This window comes from Emydura macquarii, unplaced genomic scaffold (genome assembly GCF_026122565.2).
Source record: "Emydura macquarii macquarii isolate MOO-44397 ecotype Brisbane River unplaced genomic scaffold, CSIRO-AGI_Emac_v2 contig_1146, whole genome shotgun sequence".
NCBI classification, from domain to species: Eukaryota; Metazoa; Chordata; order Testudines; family Chelidae; genus Emydura; species Emydura macquarii.
The window spans coordinates 17478662-17504096 of NW_027131283.1; the positions used below are offsets into that span (position 1 = coordinate 17478662).

General features: G+C 41.5%; 1 protein-coding gene across 2 annotated transcripts in view; it reads left to right on the plus strand.

Annotated features, from left to right (window-relative positions):
• The window catches only part of NKAIN2 (sodium/potassium transporting ATPase interacting 2), a 693641-nt gene that overhangs the window by 659770 nt on the left and 8436 nt on the right, over positions 1-25435 (plus strand). For both annotated transcript variants that reach the window (XM_067546694.1, XM_067546695.1), the window contains exon 5: positions 10793-10853. In XM_067546694.1, coding sequence (XP_067402795.1) covers positions 10793-10853 — 61 coding nt within the window. The remainder of the gene's footprint in view (positions 1-10792; positions 10854-25435) is intronic.

The window sequence follows — 25435 nt, forward strand, 5'->3', positions numbered from 1 at the left end:
AGTGTTCTCTTCTTCAGCTCCCCATGCCAAACTTACCCTCTTCTAAGTTTGCTTTCCTTGTTGTCATTCTTTAGTTCAGCTGATTGGCTTAATAAAGGTTCCTCTTTATAATTATCAATATAGAAGCTACCTTCAAAAAAAATTGAATGGGAATGATTAGTTTTCCAAAAAAGCCTTTTTACAAGCCTGCTGCCATTTGCAAGTGAATGAAAACGTGTTCTCTCAATCAAAGGGATGGAGGAAAAATAACTAGTCAGGATTTTGATCAACATTGATTTAGATTTAGTGTGATCACATCGCTTGACAACCTTGGCAACTCCAGAAGTGCACTCAGATCAAGCACAGGGTTAATTTATAGTCTCATAAACACCTTAACCATATACTTCTGGATAACAGTGGTAAATAATCTGTCAGTTTTTCTTAAAGAGAGGTTTTTTTGACCTTGTATAAACATGGTAGGGATGTATCCATCAAACAGAATTAAAGCAGTCATGAAATATTTTTTTAAACATTGTAGTTTCCCCTGGGATTGCGTTGTTGGGTTTGTTTTTTCTTTATTGGTTTAGGGTTTGGGGGAGGAGAAGTGGGTATTTTACTAAACTGGTTCAGAACATAATATAATTTCCAACTTTATCATATGAAAACAGCCTTCAATCACAAACTAATTCTGGGGTAGGAGGATTGGGATGGGAGAAGAGTAGCTTACAGAAACAGTAGGCTTTAATTATAGTCTGTTGTAGGCATAGTTGCGAGAGCAGTAAAGAGCTGATTTCAGGGTACTCAAGTTTCAGAAAATCATGTCTGTGATGGCATTCAGTGTCAAAGACAAGGATTCAGTCATCTATGTATCTAAATTAGATGAATGGTTGTCCCTCTCCTCTTGCGTCCCTAACCATAATGAAGTAGAGAAGGGTAGAAATCCAAACCCTGGGACTGAATACCCCCAAACATTGGGAAAGGTCCAGTCAGTGTGGGAGAGATCCAAACACCTAACCAGGGGGAATTTGGCATCCAGCGCTGGACTTTTGTGCTTTGGGCCCATTTCTTCTAATCTTTCCAGTATCTATAACAGAAGTAGTAGCGAGCAGAATGCATTCAAAGTAATGAGTTTCCATGGCAGCTTTCCTAGTTGTGAGGTGATTCTCTAAGACAGAGTCAGGGCCCTTTTCTCCACAATAGCCAAAGGCTCGTTCACTTCCTTCTCATAGCAAAATTTTCTCATCAGATATTGAATCTGAAAAATTATATTTTATATAGGTTTTGATACCACACTCATCAGAGTAGTATCTGAACATCTTACAGTAGTGCATTAAGTGACATGACTGACATCTGTCTCATGTTTATTCTCTGATACTCTCCCTAGGGGGAAGTGTGTGCAGTGGAATGTTTTGGAATGTATTTTGTCATATATATACACACATTGTTATATCTTTATGGTAGAGAAGGCACAATCAAAGAAATGTGCCTTGCACTTGAAACACAAGGTGGTGAGGTTTGTGATAGTTTTTAGTTTCTGAGGGAGTTCATTCCACAGTTTTGGGCTGGCCACTGAGAAATACAGAGGAGTTTTATCCTAAATGCAGAAAGTGCCACGTACCTGAGGAGCAAAGTTGTCAACCATGGCTTCATCCTGGAGCTTTAGATGATCTTTTAGACTATGTCTACACTTGTGCATTTCTCTAGGTACTTCTCCATCTACTGCTAGCACATATACTCTGAATCAACACTGTGTCCACATATGCTGAGTTGTGTACAGCTACACACTGTGCACAGGGATATAACTGCATCCACTCTACCCCTTGTCAGTACACAATGGCAGTGCTACCATTTCAGGGGTGGTTTGCATCACAGGAGACACTCTGGGAACTGCCTTGCTGTATGTTGCTGGTACTGTACATCTCATTCACACATTTGGTGATTGCAGCTCCCAGTCATCTCTCCCTTCTGCCAAACTGTGTTGGAGACATGCAGCAAGTGTATGATGATGTGATTCTGCTCCTGCTACCTCTTGCTGGACAAATGTTCATGCATTGCAGTACCGGATACTGGACAGAATCAATCCAGAAACATTTGAGACACCAAAGATGACTGACCTAGAGGAGGAATGAAAATCCACTCTATCCCAAAGGAACAGATATGTTGAGTGTAGGGATTGCAATTGGGTGACCATGAGTGGACCACCGCTTCTGGTCCTGGCAAGCCAGCAAAGTGTGATGGGACCACATCATCTTGAAAACCTGGGATGATGACCAGTGGCTGCAGAACTTCTGAATGAGGAAGCAGACCTTCATGGAGTTGTGAGAGCAGCTTGCACCAACCCACCAGTGCCAGACCATTCAATTTTGGAAATCCATATCAAGGCAGAAGGGAGGCTATTGTCCTGTAAAAGTTGGCAACAGCTGATCAGCCACCAGCCAGTTGTAAACCAGCTCAGAATTGGGAAATCAACTGTCAGGGTGGTGGTTGTACAGGTTTGCCAGGCAATCAGTACTGTGATGTACCCAAGTTATGGGTTATGTGGTTGCTATAACCCAACTCCCTGAAATTATTGCAGAATTTCAGAGGATGAGGTTTCTGAACTGTGCAGAAGCTGTCAATAGAACACAGATCCCTATATTTTGCCCACCGAAAGGGCCAGTGAACCACAGGTTACTATTCACTGGTTCTCCAAGGCTTAGTGGACTACATTAAGGGTTGTTTCATGAAGATGGGTGTTGGACAAACAGGAAATATTCTTGATACCAAGGAGTTCAGGGTTGTACTGCACTGGAGAAGGGACTTTCTTCCCCCCAAATGATGTGATTATGTACAGTTTTTCTGTGCCAACATTTATTTTGGTGTACCCCATATACCCATTCCTACTATGGCTCATAAAGCCGTGCCCTGACAGCGCCTACCCAATAATAAGGGAATTCAACTACAGATTATCTGCAGAATGGTGACAGAGTGAGCCTTTGGGCAGCTGAAAGCCTGTTGGTGATGTCTCTAGACCAGTGTTTCTCAAATAGTGTTCCGCGGAACCCTAGTGTTCCACGGGACAAGTCGAAGGATTCCGCAAAAAATGCTGAACCGGGCCGCCGAAATAAACCTAAATCGCGCGCCGCCTGTCAGCGAGCCGCTGATCAGCAGCTATCGCACGGCGGAACAGCTGATGGGGCTGCCGAACAGCTGTTAGCGCGGCGCCGAAAATGGCTCAGATAGCCCGCCGCCGAAAGCTGCCTTCATAGTGCCGCCAAAAAGGGGTAGATAGTTTGGACTTTTCGGCGGAGGGTCTGGCATGGCTGGGCAAGGGTTCCAGGAGGGAAATATAATTGAGAAACACTGCTCTAGACCCATTTGGATGCCAGTGTGGCCAATGCAGTTCAGATTATCGTGGTGTGGTGTGTCTTCACAACATATGAGAATCTAAACGGGAATAGTTCCACAGCAAGTGGGCACAGGGGACATCTATTTCTCAAAGCTTCTGCAGGCAGCCAGATCACATCCATGTGCACAGAGCTCCTGGTTCCCAGCAGGCCAGGGAAATTTGTGATGCTGTGTGCTTGTACATCATGGAACAGTGGGGAACCAGAAGGTGGCTTAAGACTGTGCCAAGGGACACTACAGTGATGCTTTGGTACTGCTGGAAAGGCTCAATGGATCATTTCCACCTATTTCTGTGGTGAGATACCTCGATGGGTTTCAATCCCCTGCAGCCAGTGTTAATGTACGAACTGAAAACAGGCAATTGCAGAGGGGGTGGGGGGACTCAAGGTTAGCACTTGTATGCAGAGGAGAGTTTCAGCACATTTTAAGGGCATCATCAAGCAATGTTTTTGTTATATGTTAACTGCTGTGTTTCGGGCTACTTTATGGGAAGCACTTACATATTTTTAAAGTAATATTTTTTAAAAAGTTCTGGAAGGTATAGGGCGGGGCTTCACACATTCCTTCTTCACAATGTTTTCTGACACCATTGCTCAGAGTATTTATCAGGTGCAATGTATGATTACTCTGATGGCATGTTTCCATGGTTTCCAGTGGTGACTGGTGGGGTGGGGGAGGAGGGATTGTGCAAGCACGGCTCAGTGTCAGGTATCTTCAGTGTTAATTTAGATTTGTTTCCCTTGCCTGTATTGTCACTTAAATCATTAACAAAGCCAGAAAGTCATTTCAGTTAACGTGTCTTCTGTTTTTCATTCTGGTGCTTTGGACAGAAACAGCTATTTCACAGCTTACTTCATTGTCATGAACACTTTCTTTTAAAAAAAAAAAAAAAAGGTTAGCAAATTCATGGGTGGGGTGTGTGTGGGAGGGATAAAATTGTTTGCGTTTCCATGGCACCAGACTTTTAAGAAATCACAGTCATGTGCGGCAAGTTATGCTATCCCATCCCAAACCTCTGAAAAGTATCACATTGATCATACTCAGAAAATAAGATGCACACACAAGTGAAGTGAACAGTAACTTTTATTTACATCCATCCATCATTCATCCATCGAATATAGAGCTAAAACGGTTTGTGACAGGGACAAATGAAACCCCAAAAAAGGTCAAATTGCTTGAGAAGTGGTCAGATGTTAACGTCTGTGGACATATCTCCTCACCATTCACTCCCCCTCACCCTGAAAAGTGGGGAACGGCTGTGGAATATTATGTGGGAGGACAGAGATGACTCCTGCATGGAGTTGGGGGCCAATCACAGATTGGGCTACAGGGACTAGATTGGGCTCATTTTTCCCCTCCTGAGTGCTCTGGGAAGTTCCCCTGCAATGGGTTTGAGTTGCCTGCAGAAGATCTTGTGCTAGGCATCCAGCATGCTCCTCCCCAGTAGGGGTGATGGTGAGACTCACCACCTCAGCAGCAGCCTTGGTGGCAGCTGGAGAAGAAGAAGAGGAGGTGCTGCCTGTTCCCATACAGGAGCAGTAGCTCAGGTGGCAGGTCAGCCCCGATAGCAGTCTCCCCTAGATGGACTAGGGCTGCATGAGTGCGTGATCCCAGTCCCGCAGTGCATAATCCCATTGCCTGGGCTATCTCTCTATTTACAGGAGTGCCTCACCCTGCCTAAGAGTCCAGGCCTCCCTTTCCTTAAGGAAGTCGAATTGGTCTTGGCTCCTTCTATTTATGCCAAGAAGCAGGCCTTCCAGGGTCCTTCCCTTTCCTCTGCTACCTTTACAGTATCACTCCTGCCTTACCACTGGAATGGTTTCTCTGTTGGCATCGGAATGTCCTGCCACATCCAAGACAAAGGTAGCATAATATTTCATTTTTACTGGGAAGGTACCTAAATCCCCCCACATAATGCATCTGTGCTGCAACAGGCCACACCAGTGATACTTCTTAGCATCCCAGGAATGCAACTGTTACGATCTCCTTCTGTCAGACTACTTTTGCAACCCCTGAGGAAGGAGCTGCGGATAAAAATGGTAAGATACCTGCATTATTTTATTAAAATGTTTTAATGTTTACAGAGCATCAAGGGGACCGGTTTGGGTCTGATTTGGTTCCTTCAGGGGTAAAGTTACCAGTCACCTTTTTCTTCTTTAAAGGCTGGCCATCACTTGGAGAACATAGCAGTTTTGAAGGTACCAGAATGGAAAAGAGACGTGGATTTCCACTACACTAGAGGACACCCAGCCACCAATGTCAGGGAGATGTTTCTGCTAATGGTGACCCTCTACATATTGCTGAGTGGAGGGGTTTGGTGAGCTACAAAAGTGGATCAAACACATTTATCCTGCCATTAAACTTGAAGAACCAGCTGGAATTTCTGCTATACCCAAAACTGCTGAATTTTGCCTACAGGATTGGCTGGCAAATCAAGGGGAAATTGATTATCCTAGCATGGAATAGGAACTGAGAACCACATAAAATGTCCACCCACCTTGTAATTCCTTCGGCATTGCCATAACATCCGGCCCCTGTGCCCACAAACAGCACTGACAGGGACAGGGAACCAGAGAATGATTCCAGGAGTGTATTTTCTTCCCTGAAATTTTGGATTATCACTGCAAAGCCATTCGCCTCTCCACTGCTAAGAAACATGGTATTGAGTATGTGCAACCATTGGAGTGGGATGCCTCACCCATCCACGCTTCTCCTAGCTTCTGCAGAGTGACTTGGCACAGGCAGAAGAGAGACACTGGAGACTGGAAACAGTACAAAACATTTGAAATGATCACAGGGAAAATGGACCATCTGACTTTCTTTAGATAACCAAACAGTTACCTTTCCCTTCCTGGACCTAGGGGGCTCTGCGCACAAGTTACCAGCCAACCCCACCCACTTCTGCATGGCTCCCATTAGTAAGGGGAAGGAAAGATGTGGGGTGGAAAGGAGTGGTGTGGATCTTTGCACAACCATAAGTGTCATGAAACTATTCTTTTCCCACACAGGCCCTTTTAAAACCTGCTCTCACCCTCCCTCCCTATTTCACGCAGCATAGAGACTATCAGTGTCAGTGCTGTCTAAGAAACGTGGGGCCACGACTGCTTGTTGATAACTACTTATAGTTTCTGCTAAATGCTTTACAGTGGTTCATGAGATTTCAATAAAATTGATTTACAGCTGTGTGTTGCTCCGGAACCATGTGGAGGTGGGGTGGGGGTGAGGGCCAGGCTGAAGCATTTAGTACCAGAGCGAGAGGGGATATTGTTGGTGACACTGGGGGTCCATTGCAAAACTTACCAGTGTCGGATTCTGGTTCCTACAGCAGCCCTGGATCCTCAGGCTTCTTGAGTGGGCTTACTCCACCAGATCCACTGGGTCAAGGTACAGAATCACATGCTCCTCTTTCTCTGTGTCTCTTGGGACTTCCTCCAGGGTCCCTGATTGTAAGTTACTTCAGGGTCCATACATGCAGCCCTGGAGAGCGCACCCAGTCCAGCTCATCATACCATGGGCATGTGCTAGGTCCCTTCCCAGAGTGACTGGTGGAGTCCTTCACCCTTTGGTAGAGGAGCCTGAGGTGCTTCATGTGCTTCCGGCACTGGGACGGAGTCCTAAAGCCTCGGCAAAATCTCCCAATACACCAGTAGGTGAATGTTTCTGCCAATGTGAGCAAAGTCATGGAGGATGGTGAACTCTGACCATATGTTGATCAGGACCCAGGTGCTGCAGAGCCCAGGTGACAGCTCTCAGACCTTGATCCATGATTGCCTGTACTGATCAATAGATTTCAGCAGAAAACTTCTGAAGTGCTCAGCGCAGGTCGCTACTTCGGCTGTCAAGGAGGCCGGAGGGTCAGGGACCTTTATACTTTTGGGTAAAAGTCAGGCAACGAAGAGATCAGTGCACCAGTGCTCCAGGAATGACCCTGGAGAATTATCGATATCTGTGACCTGGTACATGCCCCTTGCCCTCATTTGCACTGTATTGTAGAATGAGTACAGGGCCATGACACAGTGGTGGTGTGTACATCCCCACACCCCTCATGCGTGCTAGCTTTCATGAACTAGACTGTCCTTTGGGAACATGCTTCAAGGTTTCATATGTGGACAATATGGAGGTTATGGCACAACAACATTCATGTAACTGTGTACTGTCAGAAGTGTAGGTGAACCCCTGCATATGTTGGGCCCAGACCATTTAGCACCTTGAAGATATGAACCAAGACCTTGAACTTGACTCCTTATTCTATGGGAAACCAGAATAGAGAGCACAGCACAGGTCTGACATTGGTATTCACGGTAGTATGTGCTGCTGCTGAGATATGCTATAGCATTCTGTACTAGCTTGAGTTTCCCAAGGGCTGGTGACTTTGTTCCCAGGTATATTGCAATGGTAACTCTTTGTTTGTCTAGAAACACCATGCAATGACCGTGTGAAAACAACTAAGGGCTACTTTGCTAAATTATATTTATTCAGGGCAGTCCATCTGTGTTCTGTGAGCCATCAGTACCTCTCCTTTTGATGAATACCCTTTATTGTTGACAGAATGCATCTCTCTTTGAAAACAGCAGTGGAATGTCCATCACTGTACTTCAACCAATACATTATTATGAAAAATAGTTGTGCACTTAAAATTAAAACAAAGGTTGATAGGTGCATCAAGAAAAGGGCTGAATAAATGTGAGAGAAGGAAAGGTATGTTTTATGAATCCTGGTTATATCATGGGAAACAAACTTCCATTTATGTTTAGAGTAAAACAATTTCTAGCTCAAAGGCACTGTTTTAATCAGCAAGCTCATCTGATGAAATGCTGTAGGATTTACTTATATATCAAAGGAGTTTCCCAGATATTTAAGGGGTGTGACTGAATGCAATTAAAAGATAAGTGGTAAGCACAATTTGTGATACAGTATGTTTGCTTCACTTTGTGAGAGAAGTTTAGTTAATAACACATGAAATAGTGGCATTTTAGCAAGAAGTAAAATACTAAACTATTGTCAGAATTTCTTTACCACTGTGATTGCCTACCAGAGATGCAACTAGTAAGCTTGGATCTGATGGTCTGTAAAAAGAGAACAGAGAAACTCTTAAGATGAGGCTCACACTGAAGAATGGAATCATTTATGAATAATGTTTCTGGGTGTAATTCTTTGCTGAATTATACCCCTATGTAACATCATTGAAGTCAGTGGGATTGCACAGGACTGTGTCAGTGGAGTAATTTAGCCCTCTAGCTTTATGCCAAGATACCAAAGGAAATAGTGAACCAATAAAGCAGAGAAGGCCTCATCTACTCTAACTGAATGGACTTTCGTGGGCTGTAACCCACTCAGAAAGCTTATGCCTGCAGAAATTAAATTTGTTAGTCTTTAAAGTGCTGCAGGACTCTTATTGTTTTTGCTGTATACAGACTAACATGCCTACCCCTCTGGAAATAGACTCAGTTGACTTCCTACCATCCCTATGTAGACATTAGTGATCAGCTAAAAGAGGTTTGTTAACACTATGTAAGGGAAAACTTCTCAGATACCGTATGTGACAGACAGCCTTGAAATGCACATAACATGCTGCACAGAGCTTTCATGTGGCATCTAACTTCTTAGAGACAGCTAACAGGCCTTGGCAAAAATACCAATAGAGGAATTATATGATATTTGGCTTAGGGTATGTGTGATGTCTAACATTTTTGGAAAATATTGTCTGGGATAATCCACTGATGACCCTGGTCTTCCAGTACAAATATATATGTTCTTTGAATGATATTGTTTCCATTGAAGTTTATATTCTGTATACACTCTTACAAGCAGGATCTAAGGAACAAGATCTGTGTTTTCCAACTGCAGTAAGAGACTCTGACATAAACATACCCATAAATCTATCCCCCAATGTGGGACTAGCTATTTCTTGGATCTCAGAGGGCAAATCTATTCCACGGCCATAACTACAAGTGGCAGATGAAGAAATACTCCAATGAGATCAACTCTCAAATTCATTGGACTAGATCCTAGACCTGACTGAAGTTTTTTCACTGACAAGTTTTTTGTTTTGTTTCTTTGTTTCAATGTTTTTTGCTCCTCCCTCCCCAAGGGGTTTCATTCAAAAAGAATATTTCTGCCAAAAATAAATAACTTTTGACTAAAACAGTTGCCAAAAACCAAAAAACCATTCAGTTTTTGTTTTTAACAAAATGCACCTTTTTATGGGAAATTTCTGACTAAAGCACTTTTGCTTTCATTTTTCTTGGAATGTTTTGCAGGAAAAAAATAATTTCCTAACTATTTCTAATAGAGTCACAGAAAATAAGAGAAATCCATAAGAACATAAGAATGGCCATATGGCTCCGACCAATGGTCCATCTAGCCCAGTATCCTGTCTTTCCACAGTGGCCAATGCCAGGTGCTTCAGAGGGAATTAATAGAACAGGTAATCATCAAGTGATCCATCCCGTCGCCCATTCCCAGCTTCTGGCAAACATCAGTCTCTGTCCAACCTGGCTAATAGCCATTAATGAACCTATCCTACATGAATTTATCTAGTTCTTTTTTAAGCCCTATTATAGTTCTGGCCTTCACAACATCTTTTGGCAAGGAGTTCCACATGTTGACTCTGCATTGTGTGAAGAAATACTTCCTTTTTTTTTTGTTTTAAACCTGCTGCCTATTAATTTTATTTGGTGACCCCTAGTTCTTGTGTTCTGAGAAGTAGTAAATAACACTTCCTTATTTATTTTCTCCACACCAGTCATGATTTTATAGACCTCTATCATATCCCTCTTAGTCGACTCTTTCCAAGCTGAAAAGTCCCAAAATTATTTATCTCTCCGCATATGGAAGTTTTTCCACACCCCTAATCATTTTTGTCACCCTTTTCTGTACCTTTTCCAATTCCAATATAACATTTTTGAGATGGGGCAAACAGATCTGCACGCAGTATTCAAGATGTGGGCGTACCATGGATTTATAAAGAGGCAATATGATATTTTCTGTCTTATCTATCCCTTTCCTAATGATTCCTAACATGCTGTTAGCTTTTTTGACTGCCACTGCACATTGAGCGGATGTTTTCAGAGAACTATCCACAATGACTCCAAGATCTCTTTCTTGAGTGGTAACAGCTAACTTAGATCCCATCATTTTATTTGTACAGGTGGGATTATGTTTTCCAGTGTGCATTATTTTGCATTTATGAAATTGAATTTCATCTGTCATTTGTTGCCCAGTCACCCAGTTTTGTGAGAGCCCTCTGTAACTCTTCACAGTCTGTTTTGAACTTAACTATTAAGGGCTCATTAAAGGACATAAAGAACTTTCATAAAGAATTGTCATTATCTCGGCAAACAGTCTCAGAAGTTTTTTTTTTGTTTGTTTTTTAAACCAATTCTTGTACTTGCTTTATATCTAATGCTATTACATTTTGTTTCAGCTGGCAGGGTTCATCTATGCCTGTTATGTTGTGAAATGTATTACAGAAGAAGAGGACAGCTGTAAGTACTAAAGCTCTATTAATACTAGATGAATGATCTGTGATAGTCTTAACTCTGCTGACACTCTCTGACTAAGCTTCATCCTAAATACTTTGTTATAGGGTGGTCAGGAACATGCCTTCTCTCCTACATTCTTGATCTACCAGTAAATGTCTAGCAAATCAAGTGAGCAATGAAATGCAACTTTTAAAAAATTCTTTACTCTTCTGAAAGCATGATTTATAGCTTTTTTTTTCTCAGCAACATGTTAAAACAAAACAAAACACCCCTAGAACTGGTAAACAACACTTTTTTTTTAAGACTGTTATTAACTGTTGTGATAATAATTGGCTACTGCTGTGGGTACATACGTCTGTGCTGACTGCAAGGCTTTGTAACAGCACTTCTGGCAAGAAGTGGCTTTAGATCATTGCAGGAACTTCATTTAACAGAGGTGAAACTGTGGAACTCCTGTTAGGTCCTGCTGCTCCAGTGTACAATTAAAAGTAGTGGAAGCTTTTTAAAAATATGTTTGGGTTTCTCTTACTTACTTGTGTCAATAAAACCCTGTTGAGCAGAATTTACTGTGAATAGATACTATGGATCTAAGTAATCTCATTTATTATTTATTTTAACTGTGATTTAAAAAAAAAAAAAAAGAGCCATGGCAGAGTATTTCAGTGCAGTTTGGGATTGAAATGCTTCAGAAACAAATATCAGAAATGCATGTAACTTTGATAAAATATACATGAATAGTAGAGACAGAGTTTTCCAACAGGAAGCGTACAGATTTTTATTTGATTGAGAGCAATGATAAACCTGCTGGGGTTTCCTTTGTATGTTTCGCTGAGTAGAAAATAACTGGAACCCTATAATCTATTCGTTTTGCAGTGCCTCTGTGAGCCATCATGGAGAGTTAGCATTTAAGTAAACCTCATTTCCAAGGACTTGGAGAAGAGGGTCATTTCAGTCTTCTTTTCTTTTTGAGGAGGTAGAAATGGAATAATGATAGAAAAGGGCTCTGTGTATGTTTGGTGTGAAGGACTACACTATCAATGTAGTGCCACTTCAGGCATAAGCTCTTTGTCTGTTGTCTAAGTAGGTGAGTTAGGTAGCAACGGAGCTACCTAAAATCAGACCACCCCAAAATGGAGTCATATTTAAAACAATTCTGCCTTCTCTTCTAAGTTGTTATATTCATTTTCATTTTCCTGTAATGCTATTGGGCCAAATCCGAGGAAAGCCATCAAAATTTGGCTCATTGAACAGGTTTTTAATGAAATACTCAAATTATTGCTCCTTTGGTATTTCCATCTCAAATCCTGTATAGCTAATATTATACTATTTTCCATTAACTATTGTGAGAGCTACCTGGAAGAGAAGATTTTCATGCTTTTCAGAAGATTTTCTTGTAGATGTCTTGCCTATTTTGGTTCTTTTCCAACTTTGCTAGTGTAGTGTATGCCATCAGTCCGACCCTCCAGGTAGGCACAACAGCTTTGCACCACACCAACAGTGGATTCTGACCAGAGAACCAGCTTGTCCAGTTCTGGAAGCATCATCACAGTGCAGTGGTGGTCCCAGGCATGTAAAGCACAGAGGCTCCACCACCATTCCGCTTGAGGCCAATTTCTGAAGCGAGTCTGGAGAAATGAGAATGTGGCTGAGATGCCCCTAACTACAATGATCCCCAGATGTGGTTTTGGTCCTTTCAGGCTATTAACACGTCATAAAGTAAAGTAACTTGAGGAAAGATCTCACTTTATACTATGGGACCAGTCCTATGTACTATGGTCCAGGTTTAGTGGAGTACAAAACGAATTTTTCTCTTTCTTTGCACGGTACCCTGATGTGTACCATGTGCTCCTCAGCTGTAGGCAAAGGTTTGGATCCCATACAGGCCCCTGTACTCAGGTTTATTTTCTGATTTCTGAATTATCAATTAACTGTGTTTTCTAGTTGTTCCTCTCCCTTTCCCCACACATACATCTTTTAAGGCCCACTGTCAAGACAGTTAAGTGTCCGCTGTTGCTGCTGTGAGTTCATATTTCCTGGTGTTTATATTCTAAACATAGATCCTGTGTATAACTTCTTCAACATATTCTGGTCCAGATCATCTCATGTGCACCGAGCCATAGTGAAAACGGAATTTTATCCCCAAGGATACTCCATGGTCACCACCATAGCCCAAGCCCCTGCAAAAGCTGCACCTCCCATTCATGTGACAGGTTTGGTCTATTAAACTAAATCACTTCAGATCTGCTAGCCATGTTTCCATTTCTCCCCTGGCCTGCCCTGGCCCTCCACTTCCATGCAGCAAAAGAGAAAGCTCCATGGAACACAGGGAGTATAGACATGCAGGAGTATAGACAAACACACACACACAGTTGTGCTGGTTCCCTGATACTTACTACATACCCCATGCATCAGAACTACTTTGGTTCTGCTATATCTGCCAGTTCCTACGTGCCTGAAAAGGGGAGGGAGGGTTGCATCTTTATATAGATCTAGATCTCTTTCCTGTTGGCTGGTATTATTTGTTTATTTATTATATTCAGGTAGTGACTAAAGGCTAGGAAAGGAAACAAGGTGTAGGGGGAAAGTGGAGGAAGAGATGGACATTGTAGCCAAAAAGAAAGCTCTGCCTTTTAACTTGCCTAATGCAGGCCAGTATCATGGGCACACTTTTTGTTAATTCCATATTCTTCTTTTTTTTTGTGGAGTGATGGGAACAGAGACTGTGGTGAGGCGGAGTGGCAGGAGGGGCTGAGAGCATGGGAAAAAGGAAGGAAGGGAAAGATCAACACTGGGAGAAGGAAGGAATAGAGGGAAGGACATGCAAGGCTGGAGGAGTAAAGCTGGCAGCAGAGACACAGTAAGGGAATGGGGTGGAAGGTGACCCGGGCAAACAACCAATCAGTAGACAGAAAGTAATTCCAGCGTTCTAACTGTAATAAACACCCTGCTGTCCTCCCTGATGTCCCAGGCTGTGAAGGTGCTAATGCTACTTTTGGCTGTGGCTGAATAAGACCCTGCTGCTTCTGTGGTGTCTGTTCCATGTGCCCGAGTGGGGAGGGAGACTTGGGACTTTGAAACCTGGTGTTTCTGAGAGGGATTCCTATGGAGGTCTAGGTCTGGGAAGATGGGAGAGCCAGAGTCCCCCCAGCTGGACCTCTCACTACTCCATGCCATCATTTGCCCTGTTGCCATTGGTATGACTAAGTGATTGTCATTCTAACTTCATTAGCATTATTAGCTGCGGCAATTAAAAAAATAAACCATGAAAATGTTGACAACTATCATTGCTTGGGAGTATTCAACCGCTGTAAACTTACCAGAGCGTCTCATTTGTTTCCTGACATCTTATTAGGGCTACATTTTTAAAAGATTACAAACTATTTTTAATACTTTGAAATGCTCATTTAATGTGCTTTTGCTCACTAGCCGTTTGGCTCCCTGCTATAAACCGTGAGCTGCCTTCTGTAATGAAAATCCAACATATTTTTGAAAATGTTATTAAATATTCAGATACTGAGTGAAAAACCCGGGAGTGTCATCAATAAAACAACATCCTCCTGGAAATTTTATACTGCAGGAAATTAAACTAGAAACGTGGCTGTTTAACTGGAATATACCCACACCACTTTCAACAGACTCAGCCTCTCCTCTGATGGTGGACCAGGCCTGGTAAGGGGGTCAGCTGAGCCCCAAAGATGAGCAGCACTGACTACAGAGGAGGCACAGCTGAGATATCTGGGGGGATGTGCCAATGCAGTCCATCCTCACACAGCACCAGCCATCACCAGGGCCCTGTGCAGCTGCAGCTACAAACTAAAGCTTCCCTCTCCCTTTGTTACACAACCTCAAGGAAGGCAGCCATAGAACCATTACCTGTCCGGGGTGAATACTCCTGGAGCTCAGGGAGGTCTGCTTTGCACCATCCTGTACTAGCGGGGCTGAACCTAATGTATGGCAACTATGGCTTTCCACCTTAGTGTGCCACGTCGCTGCCTGTTAAGGACTTGTTCCCTCTTTTGTTGTTTCAAGGTGAAATTCAAGGCAAAAATGACAGGTTTCCATGCTGAATAACCTTCAAGCCAGGCTTTTGGGGCCATTTGACACAGAAATAAGTTCTAAGTAGCCCTTTTTAATGTCCTTATTCCTCTCTGTGAAAACCTCTTGCTACTTGCTGGTTCACTGAAGAGATCCCAGAATATAACATCTCAGATACTAAAAGTCTCTCTGCAACATCCCCATAAATCCATTACATGTGTACTGTTAAAAAATGAGGTGCTCTGGGAAACCACCCATGAACAGATCAGTACCAAGATAATTTCACATGGGGAAGAAAAACATTTTTAATCTGGTAGTTTTAAGAGATGTGATCTTCTGGCTAATGCACAGGACTGGGATCCAGGACTCCCGTGGTCTATTTTTGGCTCTGACATAAATTTATTTGTGACCTTGGGCAAGTCATTTAACCTGTCCATATCTGTTTCTCATCTTTAAATTAGGGCCAGTAATAATATATTGGGGTGGTAGGCAACATCATAAAAACAGTTTCTCATGCATTAACAAAAAGAACACCCCAACCTCAACAAAATTACAGACAAGGTGGGAAAAGAAAGAACAATAATGATAATGTAACATTGAGCTCCTTGGATGAAAGGACCTATAGGAGTCCAAGGTGTTATTGCATATTACTTTATTTCTGTGCCAAATGAGAGTGTGATTAGTGAGGTATTATTGAGAAGTAGTAGTGCCTAAGTCTCTGCTTAAAAAGCTCTAAAAGTACAGTACAAACACAAAGAATCAGAAACATGTAATAAATGTTAAACTGCAAATCTGTCTTTCTTCCTCCCTGCCTTTCTCTGATGTGTGTGAATTGGGAGTTTTGAGGCTAGCAGGAAGGAAAAGTCTCCACTAGGACTATGCCCTCTCCAGTAGGACTGTTTATCTCAATATTCATATTTGTGTTTATATGTTTTGCCTCAGGGAGCCATTTATCAGGTCAGAGTAATGCAAGAGCAATCTACCACCTAAGAACTGAAATATCCTGGGAAGCCTGACTCTTGCGTTATTTTGGCCCCATAAATGGCTCTTTGAGGCAGTATAAAAGCTCTGAAAAACCAGTCACAAATATAGCTATAAACCAGTGCTTGAAACACAAATATGAGAAGCCCCACACGCACACACCTGTTCAACAAGCTATTTGTGTGTTGTATGAGCGAACTAAAGCTGAGAGGCTAAAAATAGGTTTGAAATTTGTCGAATTGTTTTGGCCCACTGCACTTCCAAATTTACAGCCACTTACTGGCTAGAAGCTTTTTCTGTTTACTTGTTTCGTTTAGTGCTGTGACTGCTACATAAAGCAAGCAAAGCATAAAGGAAGGGAGGGGAAGAGAGATGGGATGTTTTCAGCTGTCAGGATGCTGATGCAAACACACACAGAATGAAGCTTTTGAAATCCCATGACACAGTCTGACACATTTCATCCTAAAACGAGCTGGCTTGAGAAACCAAACTACCACCATGAGCAATGAGTATATAGGAAACTTATTGGGAAGTCTATACAGCCTCAGCCTTTTGAAAGTAACACTCACCAATTCCCATTTCATTACTTTCAGTTGTGTTCTAGTCCTGGAAGTGGCCTCTAATAAAAACAGAAAGAGTTGGTGTTTTCTCATTCTCACAGCAGAGAGATGTAAACTCTCTGAATCCCACAAGGTTTGGCCACTCATTCTAAAGTACACACTGGAACCATCTAGGAAGCAGCCTTAACTGCTAGAAGGGGAATATATAAATAGCAGATAGAAAAACAAAAACGAGTTGTGCTTGACATGTAAACTGAACTAGGCTATCCAGGTATTTATAGGACCCACACAGACATTGTGCTGCCTTAACTATGATCAGTTGGCACTGTGTTGCAGAGAGAAATGAAGTGAAAGCTCAGAGGAGGGGCAGTTTGTTTAAATAATAGCAAGTAATTAGGCTGAAGACAAAATCAGCGATGGCATTTTATAATTACAATTAATTTAAAGGTTAATTTCCTTTGGTGCTAAAATCTTATTTAAAACATTTACCAGGAAAGGAAATTAGGATGTTACTATCAAGATGCACAGCGTGCTTCAGGGAATCCATGCCTATTATCACTAGAAAATTAGGTTAGGCTCAAAGTGGGAATTTCAATTCATTTTAGAGTATAATAGATGGTGGTCCGGACCTTGAGTCAGAAAGGTTGGTTAGGGTAGACTGTAAGATTTGCATTTTCTTTGTTTTCGGGATTAATTGCAAATGTTTCCAACAAAAGGGCTGGGTTTATACGTGAACAGGCTTGACGTGAAAGGAAAATTGGTTATGGATTACTGCCTTCGTAACGAATGAAGTTGATGTTAAAGGAATCCCTAAGAGACTGGGATGTGGTATGAAACAAAATATATAAATAAATAAAATCATGTGGCGGAACGTGGTGCTGTCGCTGGCTTCATAGATGTTAATTTCCCTTCTTCCTCACTGCCTTGCCTGCCCCTCCCCTACATCCCTCACTGCCTCCTATGGCGACTGTCAAGTTTGAATTTCAAAAATATCTAAATAACATAACATTAATGCATGAAGGAAGTAACATTTCCATTTTGGTGGCTCATCACATTGGAATACCGCTTAATAAAATCAGTGCACCATAGTAGCAAAGGGGATGTATCGGCCGTGCATTTTTTTTTTTCATTCATCATCCATTGCTGAATCTTATTAAATGAAAGTGTTTTTAAATAAGGATGCTTTAAATATTATATTGATTCCACTAGAAAGGCATCTTAGAAGCAAATTGCACTGGAAAAGAAGCAGGAAACACCCAAAGTGAATCTCCTTTCTATAAAGAGAGATGAATTTTACACCCAAACCCTTTAAAAAATCTTACTCTGTTACTCACCAATGTAATTGTCCCTGGAGGAGAAACTCAAGATAGGAGATCAAGATGATAATGCCCTGCACAACTTTATCAAGTCTGTAACAGAAATGGGTTAGTAACCAAAGGAGTTATAGCAGTTCTAACTATAGAAGTTATGGGTGGTTTTGAGAAATATGCAGGTTGTAACCATGCATTATAGACAGATTTATATCATACTGGATGCTGTACAGTATTTCTCTAACCGCAGATAGTTTGATATCTAGTCTTAATTCAAACTGCTGTGTTTAAAGAGATTTTGAGTTGTGCTTACGTTGACTGGGCCACCTACTAAGAATGCACATATATGATTAATTTAATGCAATGTATAGTTTGTCACAACTGCTCCAAACAAGTTTAGCTCAAAAGCATTATCACTCATCGGTCTGGCACTCTTTAAAGCAGGTTTGATAGGGACAGCTAATCTCCAAAACCCCTTATTTTGGGGCCCAAAGCTATTGAACTGAATCAATGGTGTGTCTACTCACTTGCACTGTCTAGAATTCTCATATTCAGTTCAGTGTCGTGTTTTCCCCATTGTAGGAGTCAAACTGGATTTTTTGTAGTTTCTTGGGTGCTCCTAGATCCTATCTGACATATCTTAGTGCTAAATTTTCTCTAGTCTATTAGTATGTCACCTGTTAAGGTTTCCTTATTACTTTTGCCTTTTCCTTTTAAATTGTTGTCTGGCTCTTCATTAAGCTTGCTTTGTTAGTCTTCACACATTCAGGACCTAATTCTCCACTTTGTTGCACTTATTAATTCTTATTATGCTTATTTATTTGTATTGTATCATTTCTCATTTGCTATTGAGATGTCAACTCCTGCCTCTGATCAGCCCATGATGCCAGCCTTCATCTTTCATTTGTTAAATTTTCAGCACCTTTCTGCTTTCTGCCATGCTGCCTCTCGCACTTGGGAGAATCTCCCCATAAACATCCAAAGACTAACTCATTATTCTGCTTCTAACCCCTCCTTAAAACTAGGGTGACCAGATAGCAAGTGTGAAAAATCGGGAGAGGAGGTGGGGGGTAAAAGGCACCTATATAAGGGGGAAAAACAAATATCGGGACTGTCCCTATAAAATTGGGACATCTGGTCACCCTACTTAAAACTCTCCTCTGCGGTGAGGCCTACAAAAATCTTGACATGAGTTAGGCTGTTGAAGTGCAGAGACCACAGCCTATCATGCTGACCAATATTGTTTCAGTGTACTTCCCCTGTGTATCTGTCTCTCTGTGGTCTGTGTCTGTGGTCTCTTGTCTGATATTTAGATTGTAAGCTCTTTGGGACAGGGACTGTCTTTTTTTGTTCCATGTTTATACAGTACCTAGCAGAATGGGGTCCTGGTCGATGATTAAAGCTCCTGAGTGCCACAATAATACAAATAATAAATAATAATTGTGGCAGCATGGCCCCAATCTACATTTTTCTGATCACCAGCTTCACTCTTCTGATGAGCTGGCCTATAGCAAACTCCTCCTAAGAAATCCTTTTATTAGTGCTGTGATGATCCTATTTAACCTGCATTTCTTCTAGATAGCACTGAGCAAAACTTATGGACTCTTTAGCTAATTTAGAAATATTTTGTCAATTTACAAATATCTCAAGGACACTTTTGAAATGTTCACATGCCCAAAAATGGGAAAGCAAGCAGAAATTGTTCTGGAAGGCCCAGGACTGACTGAGATATAATTAAAGGGAAAAAATAAAATATTTTTAAAAAATTATTTTGGCAAGAGTGGAGATATTCAACAGAATGGAGGCAGGAGCTTGACTGGGGTGTGATGACACAAAATTATGATAATCTGATTTTGCTGACTTATGCACATCTCAGACCCAATATCTTATCCCAGATGGAGTGAGGAAGAGCTGGCCAGGGATCAACCGGGCTCAGAGTGGGCCCAGCAGGGAAATGCCCCAAAGAACAAATTAAGTAGTATAAGGATCTGGTGGAAAACCTGGAAATTCATGAGCTGCCAGAAGAGAATGCCAAAGAGGACAGGTTCCATTGTGGTGAAAAGGAATGGAAATGCCATAATGAGAGCACGTCAAAACCAGAGCAGAAAAATCTGGCTAGAGGATTTCCCTCTGCTAACCCTTTGGACCTCTTACGTAGTTTCAGACTTCTGCTATCATATATCTGTGGTAATGGCACAGCTTCACGAACTGACAAATATGCTCTTCGTCCCTGCCACTTTTCTGCTATCCTCTTCTGTGGGTCTAACTTGCTATATCCACAAAACAAGGCCCTATGGCATTTGATTATCATTGTAAACAAACTTGAACGTTTGTATTAGAGCATACTTCTGCCTATTTGCTGAACAGTGTGTAACAGCCATCCAACCATGCTCACAGTACATAAAGGGTAGGGTGAGGGTAGGTGTGACCCTTCCGTGCCTAGGGTAGCCACCTGAAAATGCCAAGGTCAGGGCAGGCTGCAAAAGGAGAGCAGATTCTCCCAGCTCTGGTGGGTGACACTGAAGTCATATTTCCCAACCAGCCACAAACAGTGCTTCTGATTCCCCCAAACTAGTTATCAAGAAGCCAGTACACTAATACACACAGCCCCCTTTACTGCATTCCAGTCTGGCTCCCAATCAGCCACTAGGTCCAGTAAAGAGACCAATTATTTAAACTCTATGCTCTTTACTAAAAAGGTTCCTCCTGACCCCAAAGGGTCAGCCACAGTACCAGATCAATATAAGTTTGGATCTTACTCAAAATACCACACTGCCAGCCAATCCTTTAGTAACTAAAACTAAAGGTTTATTATAAAAAGAAAGAAACAAACCATAAGAGAAATGTTTAAGGATTAAAGTAATCAGATACATACAAATGATTTGAAAGTCCATATACATCAGGTTTCTAAAAGAATTATGGAGTTTGTGGGTTTGTATAGTCCTCGGGTATACATCCAGTACTTGGGTGGGTCTCAGTCCTTTGTTTCACAGCGTCAGTTCAGTTGCAGATGAATTGATCCAGAGGTAGGTTGGTAGCTGAAGCTGAATCCCGACTGAAAGACAAAAAGGCTTCCCAGGCCTCTGCCTTATATCTTCTGGCCCCTGCCATGCTGTTTGTGGAATTTTACAAGAACCAAAATGGAGTCCAGAGTCACATGGGCAAGTCCTGGTGACTCATTAGGTATATCCCTGGCTTCTCCCCCTGGGCCTCTTGCACCTGTGAATGTCTCAGTGGGCCATTAAGCAGGCTATTGTTCTGTAGCCATCCTGTCTGAGATGCCATTCAGACAGCACAATTTGAAATACTGATATACCAAGCATATATATAACTTCCATTACACATATAACACATGAACATAAACATCCTCATCTTACCTAGCACATTATAGCCTTTCTAACAGTACCTGACATGGCATATCTCACATGAATTATTATGATTCTGACATACTGATGTCAAACCATATCATAAATGATCCCTCCCCCCCGCCTAAATCCAGCCAACGTGACAGTAGGTTTGGCAGGCAGTGAGTATGATGCCATCACAAGCCAGCTTGGCAGGCGGCCAGACAGCAGTGGTACCTGCAAGGGCATGAGACTCTCCCTACAAGTTTATAGATGTTCTTTAATTTACTTTTTTTAAGCCAGACTTCTGGTTTTCTGCTTTAATTTTAAATTTAATAACAAGCCCTAATTTTACTCCATTAACCATTTCTAAATTTTGTCAAGGTTTGTAAAATTCAGCATTTTTGCACAGCTCTCAACTACTCCAGCCATTCTATTCTATTCTGTTCTGTTCTAGATAGGTTCTTATACCACCCTCATCACTGTGGTATTTGAGAACCTTCCAGTAGTGCATAGAGTAACATGACTGACACCTGTCACGTGTGGTCCATTCTCTCTCAGCTTCTCTCCCGGGGGAGAATTGTGTGTACAGTGGCATATTTTGTTTTGACAAGAATGATTTTTTTTAACATACAGGGCTATTTCCCAACCTTCCTTTACAGATAAGGCCATTCTTCCCCTCTCCTCCTCTCAGGAGTCTATATCCTTTCATATTTAATCTGTATTGATTTTTACATCCCTACTAAGTCTTGATGAGCACCATGATGTCGGTGATATTTCTGTAGGCACATGCCCTAACAGTCTTTGTTAAGCTTCTTGGGTCAGATCACAAGCTGGTATAAATTGTCATAGTTCCACTGAAGCCATTTGTATTATTTGCTGGAGGGTGATGTGTGACCACCCCATTTCTTTTTCTTTTAATAGTCTTCCTTTTTTATGCATTACCGTAATTTTGCTATATTATACCACATTATTTCCTGCTTACTTATCTATCTGCTTATTTCATTGTTCTTCCCTGCTGGTCTTTGTAGAGACTCCCCTCTCTTTTACACTAATGGGGCCCCGTCTGTTCAGGTGTACACATCCTAGCTTAATAATACCAACGAATTTCCAACAACTGAAGTTGAATACCCAATTTAGACTTATGATCCCGTCCTCCAGGCTTTCAGAGGGGTAGCCGTGTTAGTCTGTATACAGCAAAAACAACGAGAGTTCTGTAGCACTTTAAAGACTAACAAATTTAATTTCAGCAGGCATAAGCTTTCATGAGCTTCAACTCACTTTCTCAGATGCAGTTGGTAGAAATGATACAGCAAATAGGAAACATATATAGGAGGCAACATATGCATATCCAAGGGCATAGATAACAATAGGGTAGGTGGATAAAAGCTGGGTACTTGAGGCATTATGACAACCATTGAGTAGGAGGTTAGAATGGGTGATCAGAGCAAATTACTTCTTCTAATGAGAGAGCCATTCCAAATCCCTGTTTAAACCCAGTTTGAATGTGTCAAGTTTGCAGATAATTTCTAACGCAGCAGTTTCTCTTTCACGTCTGTTTTTGAAGTTTTTTTTTGGAGAAGTACAGCAACTTTCAGGTCAGCGACAGAGTGCCCTGGGAGATTGAAGTGTTCTCCGACTGGTTTAATGGATGTTATTATTTTTTATGTCTGATTTGTGTCCATTTATCCTTGTGTGTAGTAACAGTCCAGTTTGGCCAATGTACATGGCAGAGGGGCATTGCTGGCACATGATGGCATATATAACATTAGTGGATGTGCAGGTGAATGAGCCCCTTATGGTGTGATTGATGTGGTTAGGACCAGTGATGCTGTCACTAGAGTCGATGTGTGGGCAGAGCTGGCATTGGGGTTTGTGAGCTGGCAATGGGGTTTGTTGCAGGGATAGGGTGTATGGTTGCTGGTGAATATTTGCTTCAAGTTGGGGGGCTGTCTCTAAGCCAGGATGGGTCTGCCGCCCAGGCTGAGACACATTAAAAGCTCTTATTGACTTCAGTGGGAGTTTTGACTATGTGCAACGGCTGCAAGATCATCCTTAGTGGGTGTATTAATAGAAAATATGTCCACTATTTTGAACCATAACTTATTTTAGTTACATGACTTCCACTGTTATGTCCTAGAAGGAGTTTGTGGTACTTTTGTAAAGCTGACATAACCACAGAGGAGGTTAGTATCAGCAAGGCAAAAAAAAGATTTAGACTCACAAAATAAAAGTGAGCTACTCATTGTTAAATATTTAGAAATAAATTATAGTAGCATTACCAGATTTCAGGCAAGCCTCTTAGTAAAAAGATATCTCAGCTGTTGACATGGTATGTGAATAGGATTGTGTGTGTGTTTATGAAGGCAAAACATGATTAAAGACCTGAGTTCGGTAATGATGATATACAAGATAAAATTAAAATATAGTAGGCAAAAATGCATTTGATGGATCAGATTAGGAATTGAAACATCTGTAGTGATTCAGCTAATGAGGCTTATTTTATTCATCTCATGTTATTGCTGCCAGGAGAGTATCAGTGGTATGACACTTTTAGTGACCTTTCAGGCACAGCTAGGATAAAATGCCCAGCAGAAAGGGCAGCATTTTGCATGCTTTGAGAAACTAACTCAAAATCCATAGGGAGCTTTTAGCACAGCCTGGGCACCACAGGCTTTGCAGAGCTAACTGAGATGCTGCCACCATGAAGAAAATCTGCTGCAAAGAAATTATAACCATTCTTTGCATCATATTACCCACCCTTCCCAGTTCACTTGCAGCATTGTTGTTGTGCATAAGGAGCTATTGTATGCCTTTAACAAGGTCAGGATCAAATTCTCTCCCCTACTGTCATCTGGATATGCAAGTGGAGAGCCTCTACTGTCTGCTCAAAAATTAGCTGTCTCTATAGGCCCATCTTGTTTATGTCACTTTGTAATCTGGCCTGTTTACACTCTGAGTTTCCTTATTGCCATGCTAAGATAATAGGAATGCTTTTTTTTTTTTTCCCCCATGCCCACAGAAATTCCTTTTATTGCTCAAAATTTGTTTCTTAACATTTTGGTTTAGCTTTCTGGAAATGGACCTAAAATCCCCCTTTAAGAGATTTCTTCTTGGGTCTTCAAAACAGAGCATTCCAGCCTGTGACATGACAGTCATTTTGTCATTACTTACAGGATACAATTTTCTGTTACAATATACCTCTGAAAACACACACAAACTATAGAGAGGGACAGGTCCCCCAGCTAACTTAAATTGGCATACCTCTGTTGAAGCCCATGGAGCTATGCTGATTTATGCCAGTGGACGATCTAGTTCAGATAGCTTGTTTTCTGAATTATTTGTTCAGAAGGTCAAGACTGAAAAAAAAGAAGATTTATACAAAAGCAATTCGCTACAAGACCTATCAGCAAAGGTCTGTGAATGTCCCTTATTTTTTAATGTATCTGTGTTTGAATAAGAGCACATTCATTTCCTCCTTAAATCTAAATTCTATGTTTATTATCTGTGTCTCTTCCCATGGAAATAATTATGATGTCACAGAGTTAGCACTGTGACTGAATGCTCAGGGAGGAGGAATATTTACACTGTGCAAGAATTGCATGTAGGAACCGCATTTGTAGTGTGCTGGGGTTAATGGTTGAACTATAAGGAGCTGAGTAAGGGAATCTCAGATGCATGCCTTAACGTGTTAGTAGGAAGTCACATGTACATAAGGTGCACTATATATAAATTGGAGGGGCTAGAATGGAAGACGAGGCAGTGTAAACATAGAACTCTATAATCCACACAAAGAACCATTTAAGTTTAACTAGTTACAGTCTTTGTTACTCTGTTGTTTTGGGGTTTTTTGCATTACAAATGGTCTTAATTATGGGCCATATTGTGATAGCTGTGCTCATGCTGAATAGTACCAAGTAGTCACATTAATTTCAATGGAATTACTCACATTCAAGTCTATATTGGTTTTTATACCACCCTCATCACCATAGTATTTAAGTGTATTAAACAATGTGACTAACATCAGTGGCATGTAATTCATTCTCTCTCATCCTCTCACTACAAAAAGAACTGTGAATGCAATGGAGTGTTTTGTTTTGGTAGGGATTTGGGTGTAGTCGAGGGGGTGGAGTTGTTGCTTTGTTTTGTTTTTTAAATGTACATGCTTATGTCTTTATGTTAGAGAGGGCAAACTGAAAAAGTTTGTCTTGCACTTGAAGTGGAAGATGCTGAGATTTGAGGTGGTCCTGAGTTTTTGTGGGAGTTCATTCCACAGTCTGGGAGCAACCCCAAGAAAGTTCTGTCTCTTGCACAGTCGAGCTTTACCCTTAGGAATGAAAGCTCCATTGTGCCAG